Source organism: Bos javanicus, chromosome 1, assembly GCF_032452875.1.
Source record: "Bos javanicus breed banteng chromosome 1, ARS-OSU_banteng_1.0, whole genome shotgun sequence".
NCBI lineage: Eukaryota > Metazoa > Chordata > Mammalia > Artiodactyla > Bovidae > Bos > Bos javanicus.
In genome coordinates this window covers 81,786,398-81,807,709 of record NC_083868.1, presented here as the reverse complement: position 1 = coordinate 81,807,709, position 21,312 = coordinate 81,786,398, and the positions used below count along the sequence as shown (strand labels likewise).

At 47.8% G+C, this 21,312-nt stretch overlaps 1 protein-coding gene across 2 annotated transcripts in view; it reads right to left on the bottom strand.

Moving 5' to 3' along the window:
* Nucleotides 1–572: 572 nt before the first annotated feature.
* The window catches only part of IGF2BP2 (insulin like growth factor 2 mRNA binding protein 2), a 169,529-nt gene continuing 148,789 nt past the window's right edge, over nt 573–21,312 (bottom strand). For both annotated transcript variants that reach the window (XM_061413605.1, XM_061413611.1), the window contains 6 exons: nt 15,573–15,641; nt 14,609–14,725; nt 10,015–10,089; nt 4,152–4,283; nt 3,698–3,811; nt 573–2,419 (listed from right to left, as the gene is read on the bottom strand). In XM_061413605.1, coding sequence (XP_061269589.1) covers nt 2,327–2,419; nt 3,698–3,811; nt 4,152–4,283; nt 10,015–10,089; nt 14,609–14,725; nt 15,573–15,641 — 600 coding nt within the window. In that variant the 3' untranslated portion in view covers nt 573–2,326. The remainder of the gene's footprint in view (nt 2,420–3,697; nt 3,812–4,151; nt 4,284–10,014; nt 10,090–14,608; nt 14,726–15,572; nt 15,642–21,312) is intronic.

Below are 21,312 nucleotides of genomic sequence, written 5' to 3'. Positions count from 1 at the left end.
AAGGGATGTTCAGGCCTACACACCCCATCTCCTGAAATCCGTAACACGGGGCTTCTGTGGAGGGGTGGGGTGAAGCAAGTACCTTGTCCTTTCCGTTGCCAGGCATGTTGTCTCTCTTCTTTTCCCTCACACAAAAATAAGCTCTTTGCCTGGCCAGGCTTAAAAGTTTCTTTAAGATAGGAGTTGGCCTTACATAGTTACTACACAGTCAGTATCCAGCCCTCTAGTCCTGTGGTTCTCAAACTTCAGTGCACACTGGAGTCACCCAGAGAGCTCCCTGAAACACCCACTGTCCACCCTCAGAATTTCTGGCTCAAGGTGGACCCCGAGAGTCTGCATTTCCAAGTTCCCAGGTGAGACTGATGCTGCTGGCCTGAGGAGCACAGTCTGACCACCACTGACCTCGTGTAGCTGCTCCCTGAGACAGGCCCGGAGAAGCCGGCCTCCCCAGTGCAGTTTCCCTGGCCTGACGGCACATGCCCCCCCGTTTCCCCACAGTCCCCTCAGGCAGGACTCAGCTGATGCCTAGGGGTGGGCGATACTTAGTAAAATAAGAGACTGAGACACCAGGATCTGGTTAGCTGGATATATTTCTTTTTTTTGTTTGTTTTTGTTTTTGTCACAGAACACTGTTTGCAGTAGAGGAAACTGGCATTGCAGTCTGGTGGTAAAATGGCTTGTTCACATAAACCAGTACATGTTCATCCTTTAGCGCAAAAAGCCCTAATGGCGCGTACCCTATTGAAATTCAGGACATCTCCAATATTTTCTCTCTCTGTTTTTCTTTGTCATCTTTTTTTTTTTTTTAATAAACAATTTCAAGGTTTGTCCAAAAGAAGGCCATATAGGTTCTTGGCTAGCGGAAGACAATTCAGAACAGTTGTTGCACACTTGGACTGTCACCTTCTCCAGGCTGGCAGTTGATATTTTTTTTTCCAACTCATTTTTATTAAAAAAATAAAAAAATGCTCCAACTATCAGTTTTACAAAATCTCTAAGGGAAACACAAGAGCAAGGTGCTGAGGTAAAAAACACCTGAGGTAGCTTTTTTTGTGTGTTTTTCTCGTTAAAAAAATCTGTAAATTTAACGCCCTGGCCAACGACCTCGTGTAAATTGCTATTTTCCTCCATACTTTTTTTAAAAAGAAAGAAATCATTTCGCTGAATATTGATGGCTTATACACCAAAATGTAAAAAGACAAAATACATTCTTTCTTTGTGGAATTTTTCTTTTGTTTGTTTGGTTGGTTTGATGGGTTCCTGTTTTCCTCTTCCAAAATGCTAGGACAAGTACCATTGACTCTTGTTCTTTTGAGTAACCAAGTGTAAGTTGAGGCTGGTTTGTGTGTTTCGCTTTTGTTCCTTTGTGTGATGTGATACTCAGAGCACTGCTTTGCCTGGGGGGTGCGTAGATATGGGAATTGAGACAGAGGGATGAGGGAATTAAAAAGAATGGGGATGGAGAAGACAGGGAGGGAGAGGGGACAGGGGAGAGATAAACAGAGAGAGACAGAATTATATAGCAGTATGCAAAAACCAGTTTAAAACCTGTGAAGCAAAGAGAAATGGGTGTGAGAGTTAGGGATGAAGAGAGACAGAGTTTCCTCTTCAGTGAGACGGTATCCCTTCTGTTGACATACACAGGTGATCCAGAACTGCTGTGAGTGTCCTTTCGGTGAGATTTCCCTCCAGGTGAATTTTGTGTGGGTGGCCTTGAAGTTCCTTACTAAACCATTAGACCTCCCAAAGGATGACTTTATTCTTTAAAGTCTAGAAAAGCCTGCTTTCTCTTGAAAAAGAAAAAAGAATTAATAATTGATTTAAAAAAATTGGAGTTAGTTGAGTTATTTGATATATTATTTCTAAAATATATTAACGCCGCAGGCACCCTGTGTAACCCACAGGCCACATATCTTAACATCTTTCCCTTCTAATATGTACATACATGTACAGAGACAATTTTCCACAAAAAGAAAAGGGTGTGAATTTTGCTTTGATTTGAACGCGTTCACCTATGTTAGTTCAACTAAAAGGGATAGCGTGGTGGGCGTTGAGATCCGAGTGGATGGTGAAGTGGATGGCTGCGAAGCCTGCAGAGGCCCCCGGGGGAGGCGGGAGGCTGGGCCTCGACACAGTGCCCTCCCGCCTCCCTTCCTGCCCCCCGGATCCTCAGGGCCTCTGCAGAGCCCCTGGCGCCTCCGCAGACTTCTCATTCCTCAGGATGGTCTTTGGTTTGCTCCCGATCTGGCTGGCTGTGTTTGGTCTCATTCTGTCAGGTGTTGGAAGGGCTACATTCATCCGTTGTTTGCTGGTGCCTGTGGGAGCCTCACTTGCTGCGCTGTGAGGCGACTCCCTGAGGATATTTCTGCTCCTGCTGCTTCACCTGCTGTACAATTTCCCTGATCTTGCGCTGTGCAGTCTGCAGCAAGGGAGAGGAAGGGGATGGGGGGAGAAAAGGAACCCAGTTCTGAGGACAGGCAGAGGGGAGTGGGGGAGTGGGCTTGGGACTTGGGGGGAGGAGGTGGTAACCTCAGAGAAGTGTCATCTGGACTCTATTTCAGTAAAATGGCAGAGTTCCCCACCCCTACTCCAAGGCTGCTAGGTGGAAGGTAAGAAAATGGGATCCCAGGAACCACAACCAGGGCATCAGTGACTCAGGACCCTGCAGAGGTCAGACAGCATCGTCTCTCCCAGCTACACTCACTCCAGTGTCCAATGCTGCCCCCCCAACATCCCCCCCGCCTTCCTAGAGTGTGGTATATAGTGGGGATATGACAGTCAGTGGCATGGGGAGAAAGTGAGAAACTGGCCCAGATACTAACTCCACCCTGAACAAGTGGAGAAAACACATGAACCCACACCTGCCCCCTCACCCACCCTGGTGCTCCTTTTGCAAGGAGAGCCCTGCCATTGAGACCTGTGCCCAGGGCTGGGAGGGGACAGCCACAGGGGTGGCGTGGCCGGGCTCTGACTGTAGGGAGTCTCAGGGTGCCTGTGGGTCATGGGGCTGCAGCAGCATCACAGGGCCTGGCAAAGCATGGCGTTGGGAACATGGGCTAACAACCCAGACACACCTGCTGTGTCAGTGGAGACCGCCTCTGCTCCTTCAGGATTGGGACTGGACGGCTTTATCCCACCCCCACCCCATCCATAACAAAGCATTAGAAAGAACCAGGTCACATGATGCTGAGGGGCTGGCCCTTCTGCCTGGACGAGCAGCAGCTGTGTGGAGCTCTGAGTCCTAATGAGGGGTGTCGTGCAGCAGAGGAGAGGAAAGAGAAACACGGGTCTCCTGGGATGAGTGTTTAACCTGTAATAGTGTCATTGTGGCACCCAGGCTGGTCCTCAGGGTCCAAGGGTGACCTTGGACTTCCTGGTAAGTAACTCCGGGCAGGGAAAGGCTGTGACTGAGGCCTGGTCAGGAGGATGAGGGAACGCAAGAGCTCGCAGTCCAGCATTTGAGAGGCTGAACTGTACTCGCTTGATTCCAAAGCTCTACGCCCTTCCTCAGCCTGCTCTAGCAGAGCTAGGAGAGCAGCAGTAAGCTGAGGAGTGGTCGCCCCTGCCCCGTTCCATCTGTGCATGGGGGTCAGGGCAGGGGCGTGCACAGGGCCTGGGGCCACCCGACAGGTCACCAAGAGCTTAGAGACTTGAAAAGAGATTAGCAGGAGAGACTGGACGCTCACAGCACAGGTACCTGACTGGCAAAGAAATGCCCGATAATTCTGACAATCACTTCCTCATTTTCATCTGGTGTTTGGTCACGAGGCACGATGACTTCTGCACTGGTTAAGTTCTGCAGTTCATTCACCTGTGGAGAAAGAAACCAAAAAACGTGTGACTCACTTCATTGCAGTCTCCAAGGCATGTCCGAGGACCTGGGTGGAACTCTGCTCCCTACTCTTTCCCGCTGCTGTGTGTGTGGGTTTACAGGGGCAGGAGGTGGCTCCCTGTCTTCACTTCCCAGTGTGTAGCCTAGATGCAGCGTGTCTGGACTCAGGACCCTGGTTTCTCGGGGTCTGGCTCAGCATTGTGGATCTGAGGCCCTCAGCTTGGGATGATGCAGATTACATTTTTGTCCCAGGAAAGTCAGGGGTGCCAGTCTGAGGGAAGTCAGGCCAGGAGATGAAGCCAGCTCAGAGCACACTCACGGTTTTGCCGCCCTTGCCGATCACACGGCCGGCTGTAGAGGAGGGCACTCGGATGTGGGCTTCCAGCTTCACCTCCTCTTTGGGGTTAAAGAAGTTTTCTTCTTTCAGTTTCCCAAAGATCCGCCCCTGGGCCTGAGAGAGCAAGACATGTCAACCTGCTTTAGCAGCACTGCTGTGGGAACTGGTGAGTCCAAGGCATGGCACAACCCCGGCCCCATGCTCACCAGGGCCCGCTCTGCTGGCTCAGACCCGGTGGGCACACGCCTTCCACACCCAACAAGTGTACCCTGCAGACATGCATAGACACTCCTGTGTCTTCAGGTTTGCACACGATCACACAGGGAGCTTTCTGTGTGCAGGGACAGGGTGGAACTACCTGTAGTCTTTGTATCCTGAGCACCTATAAATATTTGCTTGAATGAATTTGTTCAGGGAATTCTTAACTTCCTCCCACCCATAGTATGTTCATAAGTCTGTTATTAAAGGATGGAGGCAAGGGTGGTGGTGACAGGATTTGCTTTCTGATACCTAACTCCAGAGGTAGTGTAGCCAAGAGCTTATTGTTCTGTTTAAAATTTGAAGAACTTAAAAAGTATTTATTTATTTAATGGCTGCACTGCTCAGCATATGAGATTTGTTTCCTGACCAGGGGTCAAACCTGTGCCCCATGCAGTGGTAACACAGAGTCTTAACCATTGGACTGCCAGGGAAACCCCTAAAAGGATTTAAAAAAAAAAACTGAGATAGAACTTGCATAACCTAAAATTCTGCCCTTTCAAGTGTACACTCCAGTGGTTTTTAGGACGTTCATTACGTTGTGCAACCACCACCACTATTCAGAATGTTTCTATCCCATTCCCCCAGATAAAACCCGTGCCTATTGGCAGACAGTCCCAGTTCCTCCTCTCTAGTCCCTGGCAACCATTAAAGTACTTCTATCTGCACGGATTTGCCTTTTCTGATGTTTCACATAAATGGAATATACCATATGTGGCCTGCTGTGTCTTCCTTCTCTCACTGGATGGAATGTTTTCTAGGCTCACCTATGATGTAGTGCGCGTCAGAATTTCACTCTTTTCATGGCTGACTGATATCCTATTACGTCGTTATACCACATTTTGTTTATCCATTATGAGTTGAAGGACTATTGTTCTTGAACATTTATACATGTGTTAATTTTTTTCTCACATTTTAAATATTTTTAATATGAATTATATTTTATAAATATGTTTCTTTTAGAAAACTCAATTTGTAATTTTTCTAGGGGTGAAAAGGTAAAAACAAAATACTGCAGGAGAAGGGAGACAGCTGAGAGAGTAGTAACAGAAGGACTTGAGCTCACCTCCTCTCACGAAAACACCAAAATCACAACCAACTGCTGAACAACCATCAACAAAAAGACTGGAACCTTTCCAAAAAGATAATCTGCATCCGAAAACAAAGAAGCCACAACAAGATGGCAGGAAGGGTGCTGTCACGATATAACCAAATCCCATACCCACCAGGCCACCCACAAACTGGAAACTCATTATACTGCAGAGGTTCTCCCAGAGGAGTGAGAGTTCTGAGCCCCATGCCAGGCTCCCCAGATGGGCGTCTGGCATCCTGAGGAGGAGTCTCTAGAGCATTTAGCTTTGAAGGGCCAGAGGCACTTGAGTGCAGGAGCTCCACAGGACTGAGGGAAGCAGAGACTCCACTCTTGGAGGGTGCACACGAGGCTTCATGTGCCCTGGGACCCAAGGCAAAGCAGTGACTCCACAGGAGCCCCAGTTAGACCTACCTGTAGGTTTTGGAGAGTCTCCTGGAGAGGCAGGGATTGGCTGTGGCCCACTGTGGGGCAAGGACACTGGTAGTGGAGGCCCCAGGGAATATTCCTCAATGTGAGCTCTCCTGGAGGTCACCATTTGGTACTGAGACCTGGCCGCACCCAATAGTCTGCAAGCTCCAGTGCTTCAGGCCAACCAACAGGCTGGGAACACAGCCCCAGCAATCAACCGACACAATGCCTAAAGCTGTCCTGAGTCCACAGGCACCTCAAGACATGCCCTTTGACATGGCCCTGCCCACAAGAGGGACAAGAGCCAGCCCCATCCCCCAGCTGGCAGGCACCAGTCACTACCACCAGGAAGCCTGTACAAACCCCTGAACCAACCTCACCCGTCAGGGGGCAGACATGAGAAGCAAGAACTACAATCCAGCAGCCTACAGAAGGGAGACCACAAATACACAATGAGACAGCAGAGAAGTATGTTCCAGAAGAAGGAACAAGATAAAACCCAAGAACAACAACTAAATGAAATCGAGACAGGCAATCTACCTGAAGGTAGAGAAGACTCTCCACATGGACATCACCACATGGTCAATACCGAAATCAGATTGATAGTATTCTTTGTAGCCAAAGATGGAGAAACTATATACAGTCAGCAAAAACAAACTGACTGTGGCTCAGATCCTGAACGTATTGCCAAGTTCAGACTTAAATTGAAGAAAGTAGGGAAAACCACCAGACCATTCAGGTAACTAAATCAGATCCCTTGTGACTATACAGTGTAAATGAGAAATAGATTCAAGAGATTAGATCTGATAGAGTGCCTGAAGAACTATGGACAGAGGTTCATAACATTGTACAGGAGGCAGGGATCAAGACCATCCCCAAGAAAAAGAAGTGCAAAAAGGCAAAATGGTTGTCTGAGGAGGACTTAAAAATAGCTGTGAAAAGAAGAGAAGTGAAAGGCAAAGGAGAAAAGGAAAGATATACCCATTTGAATGCAGAGTTCCAAAGAATAGCAAGGAGAGATAAGAAAGCCTTCCTCAGTAATCAGTGCAAATAAATAGAGGAAAACAACAGAATGAGAAAGACTAGAGATCTCTTCAAGAAAATTAGAGATACCAAGGGAACATTTCATGCAAAGATTGGCTCGATAAAGGACAGAAATGGTATGGACCTAACAGAAGCAGAAGATATTAAGAAGAGGTGGCAGGAATACACAGAAGAACTATACGAAAAAGATCTTCATGACCCAGATAACCACAATGATGTGATCACTCACCTAGAGCCAGATAGCCTGGAATGTGAAGTCAAGTGGGCCTTAGGAAGCATCACTATGAACAAAGCTAGTGGAGGTGATAGAATTCCAGTTGAGCTATTTCAAACCCTAAAAGATGATGCTGTGAAAGTGCTGCACTCAATATGCCAGCAAATTTGGAAAATTCAACAGTGGCTACAGGACTGGAAAAGGTCAATTTTCATTCCAATCCCTAAGAAAGGCAATGCCAAAGAATGCTCAAACTACCACACAATTGCCCTCATCTCACACACTAGTAAAGTAATGCTCAAAATTCTCCAAGCAAGGCTTCAACAGTATGTGAACTGTGAACTTCCAAATGTTCAAGCTGGATTTAGAAAAGGCAGAGGAACCAGAGATCAAATTGTCAACATCCGTTGGATCATTAAAAAAGCGAGAGAGTTCCAGAAAAACATCTATTTCTGCTTCATTGTCTATGCCAAAGCCTTTGACTGTGTGGATCACAACAAACTGTGGAAAATTCTGAAAGAGATGGGAATACCAGACTGCCTGACCTGCCTCCTGAGAAATCTGTATGCAGATCAAGAAGCAACAGTTAGACTTGGACATGGAACAACAGACTGGTTCCAAATTGGGAAAGGAGTACATCAAGGCTGTATATTGTCACCCTGCTTATTTAACTTATATGCAGAGTACATCATGAGAAACGCTGGACTGGATGAAGCACAGCTGGAATCAAGATTGCTGGGAGGAATATCAATAACCTCATATGCAGATGACACTACACTCATGGCAGAAAGTGAAGAACTAAAGAGTCTCTTGATGAAAGTGAAAGAGAAGATTGAAAAAGTTGGCTTAAAACTCAACATTCAGAAAACTAAGATCATGGCATCTGGTCTGATCATTTTATGGCAAATAGATGGGGAGATAATGGAAATAGTGACAGACTTTATTTTGAGGGGCTCCAAAATCACTGCAGATGGTGACTGCAGCCATGAAATTAAAAGACACTTTCTCCTTGGAAGAAAAGTTATGACCAACTTAGACAGCATATTAAAAAGCAGAGACATTACTTTGCCAACAAAGGTCCATTTAGTCAAAGCTTTGGTTTTTCCAGTAGTCATGTATGGATGTAAGGGCTGGACTATAAAAAAAAGCTGAGCACCAAAGAATTGATTCTTTTGAACTGTGGTGTTGGAGAAGACTCTTGAGAGTCCCTTGGACTGCAAGGAGATCCAGCCAGTCCATCCTAAAGGAAATCAGTCCTGAATATTCATTGGAAGGACTGATGCTGAAGAATGAATAAGTGAGTTGGGAGACTGGTGAAAATCACACTGTGGAACAGAATAAAGAATGAAAAGAAATGAGCAAGTCTAAGAGACCTCTGAGACAATGCTAAGTGTACCAGCATTCACTTTATAGGGGTTCTAGAAGAAGATGAGAGAGAGAAAGGGCCTGAGAAAATGAAGTGATGAAAGGGAAAAACCTACAACAAAGGATAGCCAGCAAGGCTCTCATTCAGAATCAATGAATAAGTCAAAAGCTTTACAGATAAGCAAAAGCTAAGAGAATTCACTACTTTATAACAAATGCTAAAGGAACTTCTTTAGGTGGAAAAGCCCACAACTAGAAACAAGAAAATTATGAATGGGCAAGTTCACCAGTAAAGACAAACATAGAGTAAAGGTGGGAAACCATTCATACACAAATACAGCATCAAAAGCAGTCATCACGAGGAGAGCACAAATGCAGGACATTGGAAAGGCATTTGAAATTAGATCAGCAACTTTATTAAACAGTGTTGTGTATATAAAGACTGCTATGTAAAAACCAAAAAATCTATAATAGATACACAAAAAAGAAAAAGCAGTCCAAACGCAACACTAAAGATAGTCATCAATTGTGAGAGAACAAAAGAGGAAGGGAAGAAAAAAGACTTACAGAAACAAACCCGAAACAATTAACAAAATGGCAATAAGAACATACATATTGATAATTACCTTAAATGTAGAAGGATTAAATGCTCCAACCAAAAGTGATGCACATACACACACACACAGTGGGATGTTACTCAGCCCATTTACAAAAGAATAAATACCACTGGCAGTAACATGGATGGACCTAGAGATGGTCATATTAAGTGAAGTAAACCAGAGACAAATATATGATATCACTTATATGTGGAATCTAAAAAAGTGATACAAGTAAACTTATTTACGAAACAAGGAAACAGGCTCACGGACAACAAACATGGTTACCAAGGGAGGAATTAGGGGTGGGGAGATAAATTAGGAGTTTGGGATTATCATATGTCAACAAAGACCTACTGTATAGCACAAGGAACTCTGCTCAACATTATGTAATAACCTACGTGGGAAAACCACCTGAGAAAGAATGGATACATGCATGTGTGTAACTGAACACCTGAGACTAACACAGCATTGGAAAACTGTCCTCCAGTATGAAATAAAGGAACGCACGCCTCCGCACACTTCCAACAAGCTGCTGTTTCCCCTCACACCCTGTGTTAATGCTCCATCTTCAAAACCAGGGCCAAGGGATCAGAGATGTTCCTGCGGGGGTGCTATCTGAACTGGGCACTGACAGTCCACTTTTCACAGGAGAGAAGGGAAGGAGGGCTCCGTGTAGAGGGCACAGCCTGGAGGCGGGGAAGACCGGGTGGGTCGGAGACTACTGCAGGAAGGGAAATGAAGATAGGATGGAGCCTCCAAAGAAGAGCCTGAAGCTGCCTCTGGGGCAGCTGCACTTGCTAAAGGTTCTCAGCGCCCCTAACAGGCAGCCCTGCGCTCAGGACTGAGGGGGTTCTTGGCACTGACCTTGAACTGAGCTTCAGGTGGGCCGGTGATGATGACCATCCTTTCACTGACGTCTGGGCCTTCTGCTGGGGCGATCTGCAGTTCACAAAGCAAGAGGGAGACGCTGCTGCTTGGTGCTGTTCCCTGCGCCCCTTCTCCTCGTGTAAGTGGGTGGCACCCCTACTAGCAAGAGATTACGGGACTCGTGCCTTTGCACCCGGGACTCTGAGCCTGCTGCTTCCACCCTGGGTCTTAGGAGAAATGACATTAGTACCCAGGATCAAATTCAGGTGGGAAGCAGGTTACTAGTTACTGCCTATCCCTGCCCCCAACCCCAGCAGTGACCAACCTCTTCACTAAGAAGCCCTCTAGCCCACCCAGGGCCCAGAGGCGAGGAAGGGCTGGTCAACAGAGGAGTTCAGTCGAGCCAGTCTGCAGGAAAGGGCCTCTTGGCTCTCATTCTTGGCTGCTGGTGGCAACTGAACTAGAGCAGGCGTGCCTAGGACTGTGACGGTGCCTGAGCAAACATGAGGACACCCGGGTCCAGGGTGCTCTGCACACCCACCTCTCCCCACAGGTGGAACCTGGTTGAACCTGGCAAGCTGGAAACCTAGCGCTCAGTCTCAGTCTGACATTAACACAACTCAAGATGGACCAAGTATACATTTTTTGGTTATAACCTCTTCATATATTCCCCATTGTAGCAAAATTAGTTACTTTTATTTATTTAGGTCATACTGCATAGTTTTCAGATCTCAGTTCCCCATCAGGGGCCGAACACATGTCCCTTGCAGTAGAAGCTTAGGATCCTAACCACTGGACCACCAGGGAACTCCTGTAAAGTTACTTTAAACTGAGTTAAAAGTACACTGGGTGTTTAGGATGAGCCAGGTTAGTACACAAATGCACCTCATGAGGTTGTATGCACGGTCCAGAGACACCATCCCCAAGACTGACCTGAACTGTTCAGCATGAATGTGATGCACCACTAACGGGGTGTGTCTGAAGTCACCGTCTCTGAACCACTGTGTCTGAGTCTCAAGCTGCCTTCAAAAGACCTCCGCCTCCACAGGGTTTAATTTACTTTTCTCTCTACACGTCCTAAGCCAGGCTGCATCTGCAGGCCTCAGGGTCCCGTGTCACTTTTCCAGCTTTGCTGTGAAGACAGAGCCAAGGCCTGCTCTGACCTGTGCCCACCCTGGAAGGGGAGACCCTTCTCGAGGCCTCAAGGAGGATCCGGCCCTGACTACTTAGTGGTATGAGGGTGAACGTCAGACACTCGTCACCCATCAGAGCTTCTTGGAGCATCTTCCCTCTGCTGCGGGCAGACTGCCTGCCAGCCTCCAACCTCAGGGCTGCAACCTCAGCTAAAAAACGCAGATGTGTCCAGGGGACTGAGAGCCTCCAGCAGGCCGCAGCACCGATCACTGGTGAGGGGGCAGTCCAGTGGTTAAGATTTCACCTTCCAGTGCAGGGGTACAGGTTCAGTCCCTGGTCAGGGAGCTGATCCCACATGCCTTGTGGTCAAAAGACCAAAACATAAAGCAGAAGCAACATTGGAACAAGTTCAATAAAGGCTTTAAAAATGGTCCACATCAAAAAAAGAAAAAAAATCTTAAAAAAAAAAAGATCATTGGCGGGAACCCCTGTCTCTACTTCTAGATCCATAGTGGAGTGAAGTCGCTCAGTTGTGTCCGACTCTTTGTGACCCTGTGGACTGTAACCTACCAGGCTCCTCTGTCCATGGGATTCTCCAGGCAAGAATACTGGAGTGGGTTGCCATTTCGTTTTCCAGGGGATCTTCCCGACCCAGGGATTGAACCCAGGTCTCCCGCCTTGCAGGCAGACGCTTTAACCTCTGAGCCACCAGGGAAGCCCATAGATCCATAGGTGGCATTAAATCCGCTCCTTGTGTGCAAGGGTGAATGAGAGTGACAAAGCATGGGCACAGTGGTTCCCAGCTCTTATCCACCCAAACTGAGAAAGGCTAATTCCCCCATCGTGTTGACCCGATCAGTTCTCACAGCCACCTTGCTCCAATTCTGAAAGAAAGTCATCTGTCCTCTACCCGGCATTCCCAGCCCAGCCTGGCACTGAGAGCCACACGTGTGCAGCCGCACTTCTGGAATGGCACTCTGCAGGCAAACACCCCAGAGGCTCTGTGATGAGGACCCCATTCTATGACTGAAGCAGATGAGACACAGAAAGATGGGGTGATCATCAAGATCACGGGTGAGCAGGGCTGGAGTGGGGACTGGGAGTTGTGTGTGACATTCTTAAACCCGCCATCGAGAGGCTCCGCAGGCTGAGCAGGTGATGAGGTCTCCGCTCTCGCCTGTGACAGAAGCATCTCTTACGTGTACCACACGGTCCCAACTCAGCCCACCACGTTCCAGCACTGTGCTCCCACACGTTAGTGTAAGGCTGGCCCCTGCCCCGGCAGCATCGATGTGCCTCTAGGCGTGGCCTCAAGACCAGCAGGGCAGGATGGGAGTGGTTCTCCAGAGCAGGCGAGATCATCACCTTTAGAGACATGGTGTCAGAGACCCGTCAAGATAAAACTAGCAAAAACCAGATCAATTTTAAGAAGTAGGAAATATGTCTCGCAAATGCTTGGCTTCCCTGGTTTCTTCTCTCTCCTGCTGCTCTAGAGAGCCAGAGCCCATTCTGTTCCTGGCCCAGCCCCGTGGTCTCTGTCCAGCACAGAAGTCACACTACCACTCAATGCTGCTGGGATACCGAGCGACTATGGGTAGGCTCAGGGGAAGTCCAAGGGGTCGATCCTTCTCTACTTTCCTGAAGGCTTGCTGGAATGACTGATCGAGCATTCAGAGTGCTATAGTGAGAAAACACTGGACCAGAGACAGGGGAGCCTGGTCCAATCTCGGCTCTCATAGGCTTTAGCTTTGTGGCCGTCGACATGTCAACCAAACACTGGGCCCTGGTTCCTTAGGGGCAAGGGCAAGTGGAGAGTCATTGCTGCAGTCGCCCCAGGAGGTGCCCCGTAGCCTACAAGTCAGCAGAGCTGCTATCCAAGCCTTGCTGTGGCCTGTTCCCTCTTTCCAACTCACTTTTCTCAGTGGAAATAGGATTTAATGAGACAGTTCTTCAAGTCCCTTCTAGTTGAAATTGTTTCTGTCTCTTGCACTGCATCTCAGACCACAGGGCCCGACATCTCAGTATGCAGCCAGCACAGTGGCTGTCCACACCCTACCTGTCCCACATGGAGGGTGGGCCCAGCACAGCCTGTGCTACCTGGGCTGGGTCTCACCTGCAACAAGCCTGCTGGGTGCAAAGGCTCTAGCTGCTCTGCTACTGGTCACCCCCCACCCTCGGGCTCTCCTCCAGTCTGTGCACTTCGTGGGTGAGACCGACAGGGCCGTGAGGGAAAATGCTTTACCTACATAACATTCTGTCACAGTCTCACTGCAGTCCTTGTTCTGTACCACTCAAGGTTTTTTCTTCCTCCAGTACACTTGCTGTGGGAGAAATTCCAGCTCTTCTTGGGGAGAAAGTGTAAGCATTCTTTCTCTCCAAGTCATGAGACTTCTTGTTCGAAATTCCGGGTTGTCCCATGGCAGCGAATTATTTTACGTAACAACGGAAACTCTGTTTCCGAAAGTGTTTCATGAGGCTTGGGACGTGCTCAGCATTCTGCCCGTGAGTCAGCGCTGATAGCCGGGCTTGGAGCAGGACCAGGGCCGAATAATCCTCCCCTTTCAGTTTCTCTGACGACTCTTCCCGTTATGCTCTGGGAGGCAGGATGTGGGTATGGAACTGCAGCGACCTCGGAGCTCGGGCGCTGCGTGAATCAAGGGGCCTTCCTCCCTGACCCCTCTGCTCAGTGTCCAGGCTGCATCTCAGGCTTTGTCACCAGCTTTTGTCTATGGTTTCATCACTGCTTTTCAAAGAGCTTTTCATGCAAACTGTTTTGTTTCAAAGTTCAGGGGTTTCTGAAGTGGAGACTAACTAAGGCATCAAAGCACTGACTGCTGCTGCTGCTAAGTGGCCTCAGTCGTGTCCGACTCTGTGCGACCCCAGAGACGGCAGCCCACCAGGCTCCCCCGTCCCTGGGATTCTCCAGGCAAGAACACTGGAGTGGGTTGCCATTGCCTTCTCCAATGCACGAAAGTGAAAAGTGAAAGTGAAGTTGCTCAGTTGTGTCCGACTCTTAACGACCCCATGGACTGCAGCCTTCCAGGCTCCTCCGTCCATGGGATTTTCCAGGCAAGAGTACTGGAGTGGGGTGCCAATGCCAAGCAATGACAACTGCTGAGTATAAATGATCATTTCCCTCAGGCCCACAGTCCCTTCAATTGGGAGAATCCTCTGCTTCATCTTGAGGAGAGGAGGACAGTGGTAGCCCAAGGAAGACTAGGTTGGCTTATGTATTACTAGTATTTTTTTTCCTAATTCATTTGTTAGTTGAACAAAAAAAGGAGAGAGGAAAACATGAGTACATATGGAAACAGTGCTGCAGGCAGGTTCCAGGATTCTGCAGATGGTGCAAGAGTTCCCCAGGACGGACAGAAGGAATAAGGGACATGGAGTAGGTGGTGGTGGGGGGGGGATGGAAGACGGTGGGACACAGACGGCTGTTCAAGAGCAGCTTTACCTTAATGGAGGCCCCGGCGAATCTGGCCAGCTGTTTAATGTGCGCTCCTTTCTTCCCGATAATGGCCCCCACGGCCTGGGTTGGGATGAACAGATTGACAATCTCCTGCTCCGGATACTGGAAGGACAAGACAAGACAGATGCCATCATTCCCCTGTGGGCTGCCTCCCCAGACCAGTGGCGGGGTGCAACATGGGATTCTTTGTTGCCTGGGGCACTGCAGGTGGGAAGCTGGAGGGATGAACCTGAACAGTGGCCGTACTATTAATAACTACCCTACAACCAGAGTGCAAGTTTCTTTCGAGCATCTCTGAATTCGCTGGTCCCAGCAAGCTGCCTGTTCACAGGCTTTCTGTGAAGTTCAAACGTGAGTATCCCTTCTGTGTCTTCTTCCAAGGAATCAACAGCTCATAAGCATACCGCGCCTGAGGCACTTTGTGGGTGGGAATGCAGAGCTGCCCTCCCCATCCTTGGCAGGAGCAGATGTTGCAGGGGCGATGGTTCACGAGACTGATTAAACCTGTTCTGACTGGGCTGCACAGGACAACCTAGAGAGACATGGGCAAGGGCGTTGGGGGCCCTTGCAGTCCCTGTCCTTGGAGGCCTGTGGGAATGACACAGCCCACCTGCTAGACTTTGTTAAAGAACTTTGGAGACTGTTCTTTAGCCCAGCCTCACCTCCTAATGGGACTGCTGATCACCTCCCCGCCCTTCCCCACACCAGCTTCCAGCCACCTGTGGGGTCTGTGAGCACAAACGGGATGCTGACGGGGCATCCTCCCATGCGCTCAAGTGCCGGGTCGTCCTGTGCTGGTACTCTGTGACGTGTCGCTCCCAGGACAGCCTGCAACCGCGGGGCACAGCATGTGCACCGTGAGCATGCCTGGTCAGTCTGCCAAGGACTGCGTGGCACTGGCTACAGGAGAGGGACGAGTGGCGGATGGAACTAAACTGTGGGCACTTACAGAGTGATGATGCGGGAACGGGCCAAACTGGTAAGGGGGGTACAAGCTGGAGAAATATCCGGAGTGGGTCTGCAGCAGGAGAGAAACATTCAGTCAGTGGGGCCCGCGAGGCCGCTCACCAAACTCAGGGAGGCAAGACGCCCACACGTACCCTGGCTCCCAGCACACCGCTGCGCAGCCCTGAAGGCACATCCCTCTGCAGCTCAGATCTCTGCTGCTTTCCCTGGTGGAGCCAAGCTCTGGGCTTCCCAGGAACCCACCAGGGTAGGGAGCATGCACTCACACTTTCTAACCTAACCTCAGGCAGAGAGGGAGGGCCAGTGGCTTCTCTTTGCTGAGGAATTATGAACCGTGGATTAAAGGCCTAGAGGGTGCCAGGCCAAGTCCAAGAGTTAGTCCAAACAAGCAAAGGTGTTCCTGGGGAAGTCAGATCACTGAGCTCCCAGAGAATCTTAGAAGGAATGGAGTGATGGAGAATAGAGGAGTTAAAACGAAATTGAGACAGGAGAGAAAATGAATGAATATATATATATATATATATTGGGGGAGGGGGAAGCAGGGAACAGGAAGGCAGATGTGGTAGAAAAACAGAGTTGTTAAGAAAACAGCATTCATTTTAAAAGTAGCTGCTTTTTATTCAAGGCCTGTGTCCCAGGCATTGTGGTAGATCCTTTATTCATAAACTCTCTCAATCCTCCTAATAGTCCTGCGAGACAGGAATGCATCTGCTTTTATATATTTTATGGGTAGAACGTTAAGCAGAGTCAGCAGAGTCTAGTTCACTGTGCTTTACACATAAGGCCAAGTATAATAAATGCTGACCTGCCTGGTACAGGAAGGAAGGTGGACACGTGGCCCTGACAGGACGGGAGGTGGACAGCTCTGGGACCAACCCTCAAAAGCCTGTCTGTCTGGCAGTTGTCAGACACGATGAGGCTTGGAGTTAGTGGACCTAACTTCCATTTGAGGACCCTTGAACAGATCTCCTGGTGTTCTCTGTTCCCTGAATATCCAACTGGCTTCTCTGTTCCAGAGCACAACACTGCCTTAGGAATCAAAATGTAGATATTCCTCTTTTTGAGTTTGGGCAGTGGACTTCTGACCTCAGGGGAAAAAGAGATATGAACATGGTGGGGAGCTTCCTCCAAGGGTGTTTGGGGTGTCCACAGCACCTGCAGGAGACAGAAGCTCTGCCAAAGGAAGGGAGTTCAGTTCAGTCGCTCGGTCATGTCCGACTCTTTGTGACCCCATGAATCGCAGCACGCCAGGCCTCCCTGTCCATCACCAACTCCCAGAGTTTACTCAAACTCATGTCCGTTGTGTTGGTGAGCCATCCAACCATCTCATCCTTTGTCGTCCCCTTCTCTTCCTGCCTTCAGTCTTTCCCAGCATCAGGGTCTTTTCCCATGAGTCAGTTCTTTGCATCAGGTAGCCAAAGTATTGGAGTTTCAGCTTCAGCATCAGTCCTTCCAATGAATATTCAGGACTGATTTCCTTTAGGATGGACTGGTTGGATCTCCTTGCTGTCCAAGGAACTCTCAAGAGTCTTCTCCAACACCACAGTTCAAAAGCATCAGTTCTTCAGGATTCAGCTTTCTTTATAGTCCAACTCTCACATCCATACATGACCACTGGAAAAACCATAGCTTTGACTAGACGGACCTTTGTTGGCAACCATGCTGTAAAAGCCAGCCTCTACTTTCATAACGTGGAAAGAGGCTGCAGTGACACCTCATGGCCACAAGAGGGGGCTATGAGATCAGTGTTCTCCTGGCAAACTCCACTTTTGAAAGGAAGCGTTGAGTGAAGATACTTGGCTTACTTGGTCCTGCCTCTTTCTTGAAGAACACCAACTCCAGACTCTACTCAGCGCAGGTCCCAGTTCTGGGCCATGGAGGGTCAGAAGAGAATTCCAGCAGCTTTTCTGCCCAGACAAATCCTTGGGGAAAGGATGCATCTGTCCTCCTCTCACCTGGAAAGTTTTTCCTTCAGCCCTCAGCAGAAATAATTCTTTTGAATTGTGATTTGACCCCAAAAGAGACAAACCACAAGGGTAGCTCTGTTTTAGGTTTAAATACTCCCAAGACAAATATGGTATCATATTTAGATCTACCACTTGGGCTGGGGAGGGAATGAACTGTAAAAGGCTAAAAAGAATGGATTCCTCAGTCCCCTTTTTGTTCATGAGTTACAGCTGGAAAACCACTGTGGAGAAAGAGCCCTGAACACAGCAATCAGGAGCCTACTTCTGGCTGAGGCTCTGTCATTAGCTTCTGTGTCTGTAGGATGGTTTTTGGAGTCAGAAGGCCCCGAAGACTCGAGTCTCAATCACTAGCTGTATACAACTGGGGATAATTTACTCAACTTTTCTGAACCTCATCCACAAAAGGATTTAAAAAGTATCTAGAGCTTATAATACTATTGTGGGAGTTCATTCAACTGTTTATTCATTCATGCATAAGATATTTGAGCAAAAGCACTGTTCTAGGTGCTGGGGACACAGATACTAAGAGAGAAAAGGGTCACTGCCACCATGGAACTTAGGTTCTACTGGGGAGGCAGACAGTATATGAAAAAAATGAACAGGAGGACACGAGGAGGGGTAGCTGCTGAGATAAGCAGTGGGCTGGTGGTTTCACCTGGAGGGGTCTGGGAGGACTCGGAGGAGGTAACTTATGAGTGGGGACCCACAGAGGATATGGAGCCCCGTGTAAGGCGCTAGATAGGAAACATTCTAAAGAGAGTTCTTTGAGATACAGAGCTAGGAAAGGGCTTGGCCTGTTTGGAAAACAGGAGAGGCCAGGATGGCAAAAATAACTGAGACAGAATGAGATACGATGGAGAGGCAGGCAGTGTGAGGTCACGCAGAGCTGGGCCTGGGTTTGGACGTGGGTTTGACCCTACGTACGAGAGATGCCCCTGAAGTACACCACGTGGCACTCGATGAGGTCACCGGCATGGAGACTCCATCACTGGGGACCGTATGGCCTTTACTATTGGTAAATGAGCACTCATTTATCACACTTCCCATTCCCTCTACCCTTACACTTACAGGAGAGGCCACAACCTCAAATGGAAGAGGTGCTTAGGCTTAATGATCAAAAAGTAACCTGTTGAATAAATGTTCTCTTTAATGGGAAAGCAGGGTGTAGCCATCTGACAAACTGGGGCCCCAGAGTGGGACAGGTGGTATGGAACCCTAACTCTAAAATGGCAGTTGAGCTTACTGTCTCAGTTTGAAGGTCCTCAGCTATTTCATTGGAGAAGGCAATGGCAACCCACTCCAGTACTCCTGCCTGGAAAATCCCAAGGGAGGAGCCTGGTAGGCTACAGTCCACGGGGTCGCTAAGAGTCGGACACGACTGAGCGGCTTCACTTTCACTTTTCACTTTCCTGCATTGGAGAAGGAAATGGCAACCCACTCCAGTGTTCTTGCCTGGAGAATCCCAGGGACAGGGGAGCCTGGTGGGCTGCCGTCTATGGGGTCGCACAGAGTCAGACACGACTGAAGCGACTTAGCAGAGCAGCACCTATTTCATGAGGGAGAAGCTACTTTACTTTAGATGTTTCAGAAGAATTACAATTTCAGATATGGGGGGGGGAGAGATAATGCTGAAGGCGCTCCTGAAAGATGTGACCCCCAAAAAGAGAGGCCACAAGGGTGGGGGCATCACTATTATCCACTGGTTAATTTCAAATTCTCGGTTTGAGGGAAATTAGTGTCATCTTCTATGCTTGACCATGCTGGGGTAGTAGTGGGGTAGATATCAAACTTTGGCCACCGGATGTGAAGACGTGACTCATTGGAAAATAAAAGACCCTGATGCTAGGAGAGACTGAAGACAAAAGAAGCGGGTGGCAGAGGATGAGACGGTTGGATGGCATCACTGATTCAATGGACATGAGTTTTAGCAAATTCCGAGAGAGAGTGAAGGACAGGGAAGCTTGAGGTGCTGCAGTTCATGGGGTCACAAAGAGTTGGACATGACTTAGTGACTGACCACCAACAAAAACATATCAAACACACTCAAGAACATTTAGAATGAAATTAAAGCTGGGTCTGCTTTTCCTAGAAGAACTACAGGGTCCTTAGTTCCAAGCTGTTGGGTATGACCATTTGATGCATCATTTAGGTGATATTCTGAATCATAAAGAAATCACGGAGCAGGAAGAGAGAAGGGTGTGCAAGGGTCGTAAAAAGGCAAGGGTCAGGCATACAAAATATTTTCAGATATATAAATAGCTTTAGTGTGATGACAGAGTGCTGTTACAAAGATGGCAGGTGCTCCTCCCTGGAACCAGGGACATGGACGTGGGGCAAGGGAATGGACTTAGGCAGAGGGTTCAGAGTCATGGGTAGAGCTGTTCAAGGTTCAGAAGGCACACATGCTACCCCGGCTTGTCCAGTGCCTCCTACCAGCCCTGTGTGCTCTCAGAGGACCACCTCAGGAGCTGATGGGGACCAGAAGTTGGTAAGCTAGAAAGAAGTGGAGCCAAGATTCGAGCACAGATCCTCTGTCTGACTCTGTGTCTCTAGATCTTAACCCAATGCTGCCCTCACATGGAACATTCCAAATTCACTGGTTTATAGGTGGGACCCACAGTGTATGTTATGATAAGGCTGCCCAAAGGGTTCTAATATGCCTTTTAGTGAGTTTAAGTACATGAATGAACAATTAAAACTCACTGGACATATGCAGAGAACCAGCAGCATGAAAGAGGGAAGCAAAGCTAAGCAAGGCAAGCACATGACCTTGGTAAATTAATTTAGCAAAGAGGGAGAACTTTTTTAAAAAGTCTGCTTTGATTTCTCAGTGAGATTCAAGAGGGCAGTGCTTTAATGTGAGTAGACTGCTATGAGGAAAGCCAATCAGAGAACTGGATCATCAATCTTAGAAATTAAAAATGAGCAGAGTAAAAACTCAATGGAAACCACGTAAATAGAAGCATGGACACTCTTGAAAAGGCAGTCAGTGCACAAGAAGGTTAACTCACACAAAACAAAAGGAGGGACTCAGAAAGACATGGCAAGTAGAGGGAAAGGACTGCTCTCTCTCCAGAAAGTATAAACTCCAGAAGCCAAAAACAGAGGGAAGAGAAACATACCAAAATTAATAATACAGACCCAGAAGGTTTCCTGAACCAGTGAAAAACGTTCTGAACAGTCAGACTGAAGGGCTGACTCACATTTCTGATTTCCCAGGGTGAAGGTGAAATGCTACAAAAAGCAAAAAACTTACAGGAAAATGAAAAAAAAAAAAGTTTCTTACTGGTAGCAACTTATCTGAAAAGCAAAATGCTACAAGTATTGCTTTAAGAGTTCTAAAGGAACTATGACCCTAGAATCTCTAACCATCCAGTTGAACTTTCATTCATGTGTGAAAGGCAAAAAAGGCATTTTCAGATAAACAAAGGCTTAGAAATTATACTATTTATGTGCTATTCCTGAAAAAAAGTTATTTAAGGAAGTGCTCCAGAAAAAGAAACAAAAACAAATAACTCAAGAAATGAGAAGATATGGAACACAAGAAACCACTTACAGTGAGCAGAGACCAGTAAAATTTAGCTAATTCTAAATAACTCTGAATTACGAGATTGTGTACTAAGAAAGAAAATTTAATAATTTGGACTAAAGTTCCAGATTATTTCTAGAGTAATTATAAAAATACATTAAACAAATATTAGAAATAAAGAATTTTAAAAAGTCATAATCATAGTGGGAACAGTAAACTGCTCTCAA